At 52.0% G+C, this 12,415-nt stretch overlaps 1 protein-coding gene across 1 annotated transcript; it reads left to right on the forward strand.

The window, feature by feature from the left end:
- Nucleotides 1-756: 756 nt before the first annotated feature.
- On the forward strand, nucleotides 757-10,413 carry VWA1 (von Willebrand factor A domain containing 1; the record flags this gene model as incomplete). Its single annotated transcript, XM_079545611.1, has 6 exons — nucleotides 757-859; nucleotides 5,157-5,720; nucleotides 7,965-8,243; nucleotides 8,751-9,023; nucleotides 9,516-9,785; nucleotides 10,373-10,413. The coding sequence occupies exons 1-6, from the start codon at nucleotides 787-789 to the stop codon at nucleotides 10,411-10,413; spliced, it is 1,500 nt and encodes a 499-aa protein (XP_079401737.1). The 5' UTR covers nucleotides 757-786.
- Between the last annotated feature and the right edge of the window lie 2,002 nt (nucleotides 10,414-12,415).

Below are 12,415 nucleotides of genomic sequence, written 5' to 3' on the forward strand. Positions count from 1 at the left end.
GGAATATAGAGAGGCTGTGTACCCAAGAGGGGAAAACCTGGTGGAGTTTTATTTGGCACATGCCCTCAGCCAAGCTCTTGGGCCCCTCCATCCAGTCATGGGCTTATCTTTAGCCCCCTTTGACTCGCAGCCTGAAGCTGAGGCCAGAGGGAGGTGGGCAGAGGGCTGTGCAGGAGCAGCCCCGCGTGGGGCAGGGCTGGAGCTGTGCAGGCAGCGCTAGGACCTTAGGAGTGCTCCACAGCCTCCTCCCAAAGGATTAGCTAATATTCCCTGAGCAGGGCGCGCTCCCCGGCCCATCGACTTTTTCTTTCCTCTCTATACGCGTTTTCCCTTCTTCTAGTTCATTCCAGAGCAGAGAGAGCTTTGGATTTCACTGAGCTTCTCTCTCTCTCTCTCTCTTTTTTTTTTCCCTCATAGCTGGACTGCTGCCAGTGTCTCGCAGGGCCGGCGTTTCATCTATCGGGACAGATTTTTCACCCCAGCCCAGCTGCACGCCCGCTGCCTGCGAGCAAACCCCAGCAGCAAGCAGAGCTCGGGAGGGCAGCGCACCCCATCCCCAGCCAAGGGGGACGTGGAGAGGAAGGAAAATTGCCTCCAGCACTCAGAGATTGTGCCACGGCGCAGCGAAAGAAAGAACTGTCGGATCTCAAGGCATGAGCAGCTCACAAGCTGCCCTGGGCTCTGCTGGATCCCTGCACGTAATATGACTGATGCTGAGCCTTTCGACTGCCTTCACAGAGCCGACCTTTTGGATTTAAGGTAGTTTGCCCAGGACTGGACTTTGCTATGCTGGCCGAGGCAGCTCTTGTGCTTGGTGTGTGGCTGCAGCTCGCTGCGGGGCAGGAAGCACCTGGCCAAGGTGAGTGCTGCGGGGTCCACACCGTGCTGGGACAGGAGCTGAGCTGAAGTCACACTGCTGCCATAGCTCTGCCCTTCCCCTGGGGTGTTACTCTGCTGGCGTAAGGGTAAAGTGAAGGAAAATGTTTCTAAAATTGCTATATTAGAAAGAAAACTTACCTCCCTTGGAAAAGAAGCTGGCAGAGTTTAGTGCAGTAAGAGGGAGAGTCCTGATACTTGCTGCTCCCCGTGTACTGGGCACCCTGGTTAAGAGAAGTGAAAGCAGTGATTGATACTGTACCTGTCCTGTTGTCCTCTGCCTAACCTCGTATAATTCAGTCCTGACGTTTTCTCCTTGCAATGCTTTCTCTTGGCTGCTGCTCGGGGAGAACGCCTGCGGTGTGGTGTCAGAGCCGACAGCGGGAAGGGGGACATGGAGGGGATGAGTGTCTCTCTCTGGTTAGCTGGGCAGGGACTGCTGGTATGGTTACTGGGGGGGATCCTTGTGCTCAGTAAAAGAAGGAACAGCTCTGGGACTGCTGCTGGCTGCAGCTGGTTTTCCCTGGAGTTTGAACCTGAGAAGTGTGAGAGGGGACATAAAATTCTGTTGTGCCTGGACAGGAATAATTCTGCTCCTAGCAGGCAAAGCAGACAGTGACTGTTGCTCAGATCCCATTACAGGGAATGGATTTTGCCCACCGGTGACCCAAGCTGTGGAGAAGGGTCTGGAGGTGCAGGCTGGCTCAGGAATTGTGCGGCTGTCCCTGCCCATGCCATGCCCCAGAGGCAGTTATGCTGTTGCACTGCTGACAGCTTACTTTAGGCTTGCAAACTGCAAACTAGGAGAAGAGAACCTGCTGGTGGGCAGCATGCCTGCTTCCTGGCAGCTTTTATGTGGGCACCTCCGGCCACTCCCAAAAGCAACCTTGAGCAAACAGCCAGCCTGGCAGGGCTCCTGTCTGGAGCCATTGTGGTGTGCCATCACCATGCACTGAGGGGAAGTGATTGAGCCATGAGGATGCGTGGTCGTAACTCTGCTTCCTGGGGTCTTGGCTGGATGTGAGTGGAGGCAGCTTCATTAACTTCAGGGGACAAAGACAGGGAGCTGCTGGGCAGCCAGTGGGGCTGAACGGAGAGCCCCAGGAAAGGTGCAGACGATGCTGCTCACCCTCCACACTCAGCTCAGCAGAAAAATTTTCTTTGCGTGGCCAAATAGCACAAGGGAAGACAAATGAGGAATTTAAGGCATAGTTAACCGAGACAGGACACGATTTTTTCTGGCTGTGGAACCCTTTTTGCTCTAGCAGCACTGAGTCCCACGTAAATGAGGCACATGGCACGTGTTCAGGTCCCAGCTGAGGGGAGCTCTTGGAGCGGATGTCTCCTGTCAGCATCTCAGAGCAGGACGCACACGCCTGGCTATTTTCCTCTTGGAAAAGCCAAGTGTGTAAATAAGCAGCGCTGGGACTCCATGGTGACATTTTGCTCTCAACTGATCCCTTCTAAACCCTTCTTTGCACGACTGATCCACGCCTAACGACAAGCACCAGCCCAAGGGGGACAAAAGGATGCTGCCAACACTTGTTCCCCGGGCTCCGGCTGTGCTCAGGGCTGATGGCGCAGGAGATTTTGTGGACGCCCCTTCTCCAAGAGCCCCACAAAAGTGAGAAATCTCTGCTTGGCATCTGGCCAAGCAGCCGATCCTTTCTTTGCTGTAAAGAGAGAAAACAGTTCGAAAACAGCAGCTGCTTGCGTAAGGCAGGGATTTGCTGGTAACAAATCCCCAAAGCCCCACCTCTGGCATAGGGGAGATGTTTGCGTTGGATGGAGGACAAAGAACAGCAAGAAAGATGAAGGAACAGAAAGCCTGAAGGGAAGGATGGTGGTGTGCCCAGCCACAATCAGCATCACTGCAGTGAGGATGTTTTTGTGACTCCTCTCTAGCAGAAAAGCCTCACAGAGAGGACTTCATTCCCATCTTACACAGGGCTGAGTGATGGAACTGAATTATGACGGATCACAACCCCTTCAGATAGCTCTGAAATACCAAACTGCCCACCAGCACAACTTGCTGTTGGTGACCATTGGCTGCTGGGCTGTTCGTTCTGCCCCCCAGGCAGGACGTGGTGGTGTCAAACTGCAGCCCTTCCTGCAGTGCTTCCTAACCCACGCAGCTATTCCCAGCAGTGATGGGTGAAACCCATGTCCGCAGGATGCTGACGTTCCGCCCGCCTCGCTGTGCCCACAGCTGCAGGGCACACTGCAGCACCATTACAAGGGTTTGGCTCTTGGCTCTCCATCAGCATCCTTCTCCCCTAGCAGGTGTCCATGTGGCTTGCCACCCTGTTTCCCTGGGGAATTCACTTTGGCAGGACAGGAGTTTACTGTCTGCTCCCTAGGGGAAACCTCCAAGTTTCTCCATGCGTGACCTTGTTTGCCACGGGGGAGCAATGTCCTTTGCCAGCACCAGAAGCTTTCACAGCTGCTTGTTGCAACACTCAGGAAACAAACACCGCCACTCAAAATAATGGGGAACAGAGGGGAGAAATTAAAATAGATGATTTTTTGCTGGGAAGAGGCCACTGTGTTGCCAAAATCCCTCACTACAGCTTGGCAGCCAAGTCAGCGGCTTTATGCCCTTCCAGTGGAGGGGAGAGCAAGAAGCTGCAGCTCCACGCAGCCAGGAGCTCACAGCAGAACCGGTGTTGCATGCCTTGGTGAAGCAGCAGCTCGAAGGACCTGGAGGTGATGGATTTGGCTGTGCTGTGTGACGTGCTGCTGGAGCTGCACGTCGCCACGGGCAAGCAGAAAGCTGGCCAGGCTGCGCTTGTGTTTTCTGCTCAGGTCTGAGTGCCAGGCTGCTGGGTGTGTGTGTCTGCACAGGGTTGAGTCGTGCTGGGTCACGCAGAGCTGGACGTGAGCTGCTCCTGCCTCCTCTTGGCATCTCTGGCTTAGTCACCTCTGAGCAACATCGTTCTCCATTTCTCCAGTTGTTTCGTCATGGGTTTGGTATGGCTCTGTGCTCTCAGCCAGCACGTAATGCAGCAGGGAGGTGAAGGGCCGGGCCCTGGGTGGCTCTGCTCTCTGTAACAGCACAGAAGCTCATTGCAGCGTGTTTTTCACACCTGGACACCGATGTTCTCGCCATGAGCGCTCAAGTTACCATTGCACATCTGATCCGTGCCAGGTGCCACCCTGAGGACACATACATGAGGCCTTGGCACCCCCTGACTCCTGCCCTGGGTTTGCCATTTGTGTCTTCATTTGGGAGCAGTCCCCAGGAGGGGCTCTGTGACCCTGCTCCTCCTGTTTGTCTCAGGGCCTGCCTTGGCATGCCTTCTGCAGGGGCAGAGCTCTTTGCAGGAACCATCTCCTCTGAGCAATTAATTTTGCAGGGGCCTTTCCATTCAGCTGTCTGCTGCCTTGTGGTTTGCCTCCCACACACGGCTCCAGCACTCAGCCATTGTGTGCTGCACCGAGCCCATCAGTGCCCCAGGTCCCACATCGCTCGGCAACCCTGCGTTCCCCATTCCTTCCCTGACGAAGCAGCCCAAGCAGGCTGGCACCAACCGCTGCTCTGTGTTTTTTTTCTCCCTTTTTACACCTCAAAAGCTGCCAGAAAGCAGAATGGTGGCTAAAAAGATTCCAAATCCATGTTCCCAGCACCAGGAACATGTCCTCCCTCATGCGAGAGAAGAAAGTGCCCAGGAACAGCCTGATGCTGACTAACAAGAGGTGTCAGTGCAGACTGCGACAGCTCCAAGGCATTTTCTCAGCAGCAACAAGAGATGGACCCAGGGCATGTGGGTTTGCTTTTGGAGCTACTCCTGATCCTGAACTTGAAATAGGACTGTAAAACAATTTCATTTGTAGGCAGGGGGAATGCCACTCCCTGCTCCTGGAGAGTCCAACCCAATGCAGGTTTTTGGATCTCAGAGGGTTTAGGATCCAGTCTTTGTTCCCAATAGTTTTTTTTTTTGTTGTTGTTGTGTATGTTGGTAGTGAACAGCCTTGGGCATACCCTAACTTCAGTGCATCTCAGAGGGTTCAGCAAAGCCCAGCTGTCCACACCACAAGGTCCAAACAAAGCCATCAAACACAGGGTGATGGGATGAGAAGCTCCCAGGCAGCTGCTAGCAGGGCTGAGTACAAAGCCCAGGAGCCCTCTCCCTGTAAGTAACAGCAATAAAAAGGGTGCCTGCTGAAGTCTCTCCCCAGCAAGCTTCTGAGATCAGCATTCTGAGGTCTGGCCCAAGATAACCAAGTCTTCCCAATTTCTACACCATTTCTCTAACCACCCCTCTCTCTTCCCCTGTTAGGTCCTCAGCCCTCCATTTCCAATTCAGAGGGAGACATCCTCTTCTTACTGGACAGCTCTGGCAGCGTCTCCTACTATGAATTCTCCAAGGTCAAGGAATTCATGTGGGACCTCGTGCGGCCTTTCACCTTTGGCCCCAACGATGTCCAGACCAGCATCATCCACATCAGCACGACCCCCACCATGGAGTTCCCCTTTGACCGGTACCTGTCCCATGGGACGGTGCAGCAAGCCATCCGGGACACCAGACAGCTCATGGGTGACACCAACACAGGCAAAGCGCTCTCCTTTGCCAAGGAGAAGCTCTTCAGCAATGATGCTGGTGCCCGGCCAGATGTGCCCAAGGTTCTGGTTTGGGTGACGGATGGGTTCTCCAGTGACGACATCTCTGAGCCCATGCAGCTCCTGAAGGACATGGGAGTGACAGTCTTCATTGTCAGCACCGGGCGGGGGAATTACCTGGAGTTGTCTGCTGCTGCCAGCCAGCCTCCTGAGAAGCACCTGCACTTTGTGGACGTGGATGACCTCCCCATCATCACCAAGGAGCTGCGAGATGCTATGCTAGGTATGCTGGGGCTGGGCTGCGGTCTCGGGGAGTTTGCAGCAGGACAAGCTTGAAAATCCCCTGAAACCAACAGATCTCCTGCTCCACAGGAGCGTGTTAACACACTGCACGTACGAAAGCTGTGTGCCTGGGTAGGCTTTGGCCCCTGAGCTCTGCCTGCACGCTTTTATGGCTCAGGCAGGGTGCTGGCACCCATCCCCTGCCTACAAGTAGCTGGCAGTCAGTGCTCTCTTACCACGAGCAATTAGCGATGATGGTTGTTGCTCTCAGAATTAAGACTTCAGCACAGGAATGTTTTTGTTCCACAAATCCCCTGTTGTAACGTGTTCTGCATCTGCCAGATCTACAGAGCAGCTTGGCCAGTGCAGCCCTTGGAAGAAATTCCCAGCCCAGTTTGTTGGGCTCGGCAAGGCAGCTGCTGGCACGTCTGTGACTGCACAGACAGCAAGAACAGGCAGAGAGCTGCTTTCTAACAGCCCAGTGTTTTAAAGCACCTAGGAAAGAGTCTGGAGAGAGCCAAAGCCAGGATGAGGAACAAGGGATAAGTGCTGGGAAACCAGCGCCAGGAACGCTGCATGCTGAGCTGCACAGTGCATGTCCTCTGTGCCACTGCAGCGTGCATCCATGATCACAAAGCAGGGGTTCAGCCTCAGCCTTTGGATCTGTTTGGAAAGCTGAGCAAGCAACTGGGACTTTGCAGACTTTCATTTTCTGGAGGCTTTGTCACTGTTGGAAGTCCTGTTTTAATTCCCCACTTGGTTTCTGCTGTGTGAGTCGGACAGAGCTGTCTGTGGTGTGTCCAAGTAACCCCTTAGTGCAGAATCCTCTCTGTGTAGCAGTTTCTTCCTATTTTCAGCCACTGCCATTTAGCAAATCACACCCAGGGGCCACATTCTCTTCTCTGTCCTATCTGAGTATGGGACCTTCTGCTCTTACAGGTGCCATGCAGACCCCAAACGTTTCCTTTCAAGTAGCTGTTCCAGCTTCTAGTGCACCCTGAATCCACATTGTATAAAAGTGTCATGAAAGGAGAATGTATCAGTGCTGCAGAGCAATGAGCCTTGGTTCCCTTTCCTCCAACACCCTCACGTAGCACTGACCGTGAGCAAGTGACCAGGAAAATTATCCCAAACCTTGAATGTCCATTCTGGTGATGGAGAAGCATGTTTCCCTTTCCAGAATTGGAAATATTGCCCCATCCATGTTAAAGCAGGGAAGTAAAGCCATGAAGCAGAGGTGCTTTGTCCCAAGACCCCACTGCATCTCCTGCAGAATGGATTATGGATCCAGGGCAGAAGGGGTTCATCTGCTGCCTGACTGCATTTCTTGTGCACATCATAAAAGCAGCAGCACTCCTGCAAGTCTAATCTTGACCTCGCCAGCATTCACGGGATGCCAACAAGCTCACTGCTGTGAAATGGTGCTTCTGTGTCCACCCTCATCCTGTGTGAGTCACCCGCAGGCAGGAGGCAAGTGTGTCTGAGCTGTGTCCAAGTGCTCCCAGGAGGGCACTGCCTGGTCCAGCGCCAGAGGTTACACATTGATTCCCCTGCCAGCACGGAGGGACTGAGAAGGAAATCAATGAGCATCTACTTTCTTGGATTTATCTCCTTCTTCAATAGTCAGAGCAGTTGTCGTGTGGCAGCAGAAGTGCTTGGGCGTGCCGTAGCTCATCCTTGGGTGCTGCATCCCATCACTTCAATCTTCCCGATTTATTTGCAGCATCCTCATGCCCTGCAGCCAAGCTCATTCATTTCTGTTCCCTGAGCTTTTGGCAGAGCTTTTGGCACCAGGATCTTTCCTCTGTTCCTGGCTCCTCTGTGTTCCAGCCATGGGGCTCACAGGAGGCTGCAGAGTCCCATGTCCATGGTGCTGGGAAGGAGCAGTGCTGCTGCCCACCCCACAGCCAAGCAACAGCTCAGAGAAAAAAAAATGAGACTGCCTTGCTTGGTGCAGGCATAGCAGAGCTTCTTTCTGTCTCTAGATGCCACCAGTTAGAAGCAAAGTTTCCAGGTGCCTTTCATTTTTGAAGCTTTGTGCGTGGCTTTGAGAATTCGGGTTTGTACTGGTGAACTTTTGGCTCACTGAATTGTTATTGAGGAGCTCAGCTGCACCTCAGTGACTTCAGCTGTCATCCAGTGTCCCCAAAGGTCACATCTCCCATCCAAAGGGCCTGCATTTCTGGCGTTCCATGTCCTGTGTACAACTGCCATCACTGATTTCTTGCTCTTGCCTCTCTCTCAGATGTTATCCAAGCAAATCGGCTCCATGTGGTGGATATCACATCAAGTAGCTTCCGTCTGACGTGGCCCCAACTCCTCTCTCAAGAAACCGGTTACTACACCCTGCAGTATGCCCCAACAGATGACCTGGCAGCCAAGAGGACAGTGCAGGTGTCCGGGGCTCACACCAGCCTCACGCTGAGCAATCTTGCTCCAGAAACTACATATGAGGTGGCACTCGTTCCTGAATCCAACGTCCACTACTTCCCTCCCCAGACAATAAGGGTTACCACCCTGGCAGGTAAAGTGTGCATAACCATGATGCAAGAAAAGTTCTGCCATGCTGAGCCTCCCAGATAGAGAGGAAGACAGGGCAGTCTGTGCTGCATGCTGCCTGGTCTGATGGGGGGAGGCAGACGGTTGCAGTCAAGCCAGAACAAAGCAAGGGGAAGGCATCTTTTTACTGACACGATACAGGCAGATCTTCTCCTAGAAACAAGTTGTGCGCTGCCTAGTACAGGGCCAGAAGATGCCCTTCCAACATTAAAATCATTGGATATGGCAGAAAGCAGAGCCCTGGGAGAAGGCAAGGTCTGTAGGTGCAGCTAGAGAAGGTCATGTGCTTCTGCAGGCAGGGGTGCACACCACTGGGGCATCCTTTGTGAGGGGAGGGATTGGGGCAGCACTTGAGCACAGCCAGCCTTTCTAAACCTTCCACCTCCTGGAAGCCAGGTCCATCGTGCTCCTCTGAGAGCATCCTGATGCCATGAACCACATGCTCATTCCCATCTTTTCATGCTTCTTTCAGAGGAAATCAGTCCAGCTCAGATTGTCATCTCGGACTCCAGGCCGCACAGCTTCCAGGTCAGCTGGGCACCTACACCAGACAGTGTGACTAGCTACCAGGTCCTGTATGGGCCACTTCGTGGGGACTCAGCGCAGCTGCTGGAGGTGGATGGCACCCACAACAGCACTGTTGTGGAGAACCTGGCACCCAACACCACCTATCTGGTGACAGTGACTGCGATCTACAGTTCAGGAAAGGAGAAATCGCTGTCAGCCAAAGCATGCACTCAGGAAGGTGAGCACTGTGCTGATAGGGAATGGTGTGGGCACAGATCTGCCTTTGGGTGAGGCCTGATAACAGTCTGGTTCCTGGGGTTGGATGAGAGGAGGAGAACTGCAGCTTCTGGTGAGCAGCACGTGATATGCTATCAGGGTGTTGCAGATACATAAAGCCTAGGGCTCAAGGTAATGGCCTCAAGTTGCACCACGGGAGGGGCAGATTGGATGTTAGGAAATGGTGGGGAGTCACTGTCCCCAGGGGTGCTCAAGAACCATAGACACGTGGCACTGAAGGACACGGTCAGTGGGCATGGTGGGGTGGGTTGGGCTCGGAGATCTTAGAGGTCTTTTCCAACCTTAATTGGTTCTGTAATTTTATGACTGAAAGCAAATTGGCCGCACACTGTATGACTGCTCTTATGGGCTGCATACGGCTGAGCTGCTGTGAAGCTACAACAACTGCTTCATGCAAAGGCCCACAGTTACAAGGATCTTCTCCTTTCTCTAGAGGGCTCCAAAGTGAGGCACCTTCGCTTTGAAGACTTGGGCTCCAACACCCTGAAGGCTTCATGGGATGCTGCAGATGGGAAGGTCCTTGGTTACCGAGTCAGGTGCCGGCGGCAAACCGGCCCTTCATCACTCATCAGTGTGTCACCACAAATCCACAGCGTGCTCCTCACAGACATGGCCCCAGGCACCACAAACAAAGTGTGTGTCAAGTCCATGTACAAGGATCAGCCAGGCAAGGGGCTGTGCCGCATGGTGCACATGCAGCCAGGTGAGTCAGGGCACAAGGGAAGACCCGGGCCTGAAGGGAGCGTGGGTGCTGGAGATCCTGCAGAGCTGTGCTGAAATACTGTGCTCATCAGCCAGCTTGTCAACAGGGCTTCATCACAGCTACCACCACTCCAAGGACATTGCCCTGAGCTTGGCTCTTCTTTTCTTCTCCTCTTTTTAAGAGCAATGCTCCTCCTAGTGGCACTATGGTTACAGGCAGGAGGAAAAGCATGCAGGGGTTTTGGTGGTGATTTGAGATGACAAAGGATGGGGGGAGGCTGATGAAAGCTGGCTTTCAACAAGGGAGAGACAAGCTAACTACTCAACACAGCTACCAATGCAATGACATCTGCTTTCCTCCTTGCACTACCCAGAAGCCACTTACTATAATGAAACACAAAGGGATTCTCAATAGGCTGAAATAAGAGATAAGAAGCAGCTGTGTGACAGAGCAGAAGCACAGCCTTCTTCCCGCCAAGAGGCCAGAGTGATGGAGATGATGACCACAGAGTCAGCAGATCTATGACTCAGTCTGATTTGGAGAACGGGTAAACAAAGCTGACATCATGCTTTTTGTGTTCTTCCCAGCTACAGAAGCCCCAGGGTACAAGCACAGGCAGAGGGCATGACAGACCTGAGCGTGAACTGATCCCCCACAGAGCAGGAGATCTTGCTTGGAACAAAGGTTTGGATGAAACGGAGGGACCTACAGAGGAAATCAGGAAGCTCACAGACCATGTCCCAGCCTGCACTGTCTGTTGAGCTGTCCTGGTTGCAAAGCCTGAGGGCCATCCTCAGTCAAGTTCTTGCAAAGCTTGAAGATGGGGTTCAGCTGGACGGAGCTGACAATCCCACTGCTAGATGCCAAATCTGTACCCTCTCTTGTATAAACCTGCCTGACAAACAACAAACAAAAGGCAACTGATGAATCCTCACTATTGCTTGCTTATTTCCTGTACTCTATTTATTAAATGTTGATACAGTTGTATTTTTGCAGCCTGTGAGCATGTTCAGGATGCAGCTGTTTACTGCACTGGCCTTTTGTTCTGGGCACTGCACTCAGAGAAAGATTGCAAGCTGTCAACAGCCACTGACACTGACAAACAGCTTACCTTCAACTCATCCAGTGTATTTAATACATGTTTCAAAATAGGCATCCCCAAAGTATACCATCTCAGGGATGGAAGGTGAAAGCAGTAGGAGAAAGAATAACAAGTACAGAGAACATACAGTACACAGAGGAAACCTGGTCAAAGGCTCTAGGACTTCTGAAAAGAAGAAAAGAGGTTATACCCATTTGGTCTTTGGCCTGGACATGGAGACGTGTTGTAAAAGACATTTTGCAGTAAATGAATAATCTAGTTTTCCTGGGGGGGAAGGGTGATTTATGGCAAACTTTGTTGGTGAACTGTGAGGAGCGGAACAAGAAAGCAGTGCCAGCCCAGGGCAATGTTGCTGGGTGCGCTATGAGAAGTTTGTTCATGTCTGCCTGCTGAATTCCTGAGTTTTATCAACACTGGTAATGGTGTTAAATTCATCTGCTGCAGTGACACAGAGATCCCAGACGGACTCTGAAGGATTCAGCTCCCCCAAGTCATTTGCTTTGGGATTTAATAGCAGTCTGAGAGAGCAGAAAACTCGGAAACTTGGAACTTTGCTTCCCCAGCAGGTTACACTGTTCTCAGCCCTCAGCTGAGCCCGAGGAGCAGCAGCAAGTCAAGAAAGGCCAGACTGCATGGCCATACAAAGCAGTTACTTTGGTCTCTCATTCAACACACCTTCAAACAACACAACAGCACAGTGCTGCCTGGATTGTGACCACCCAATGACTGCAGCATACCTGCAATCAGTTGCAGCAAGTCAGATATGCGTCCTACAGCAGCTATATTGAGATTAATTAGCATGTTCTATGGCTAATTAGGGAACATCAGACTTCAGCACTATCATTCCTGGCTCTATCCTTTGCACTCTTAAAATACATATTTTTTAAGATTCCTTGTCCTGGGCTCCTACCCTGTGCTAAGCTTTAGCTCATTTTAAGAACTATTATTTTTTCCAGGGATGAGTAAATCTGGTTCTTCCCCTCTGGCTCCACGCTTGAATTGGCTGTCACTATGCTACTCTTCAGAAAGGGGAGTTGAAAAAATAAGACAATTCTAGCAGCCAGTGACAAAACCACATGAAAAGCCCAGTTCCAAAGTTTGGCACTTATGGCTATAAAGAAACAACTGCATCTCTGGTAACTGAAACCAGCATCAGTGGGAACACCCCACCTCACTAATGCTTGCTCTGTTTTAAATATGTTACTTGTTTGGTCTGCATATGAAAGATTCATTTTCTTAAAGCTGTGCTTGGAGAGCCTCCATCCACTGACAGTCCATCACACAAACGCTCCACAGCTCTGCTTATGGACTCCTTCAAACAATTCCTTCTGGAGCTGAGAGGAACTTTGTCTCTGACCTGGAGTGCTGAGCGTGGAACTCAACACGTGTGGCTTTGTGGGACATTTGCCTTGGGCTCCTCGCACAGGAGGAAGGGATGGGAGGGAGGTGAGTCATTCATTAACTCGATAAGAAGATTCCGTATGATTTGTGTTCTCCTATGGAATGTGTATGTGTGACTGATTAATCT

The sequence above is a fragment of the Tetrao urogallus genome (assembly GCF_951394365.1).
Source record: "Tetrao urogallus genome assembly, chromosome: 21".
In the NCBI taxonomy this organism is placed as follows: domain Eukaryota; kingdom Metazoa; phylum Chordata; class Aves; order Galliformes; family Phasianidae; genus Tetrao; species Tetrao urogallus.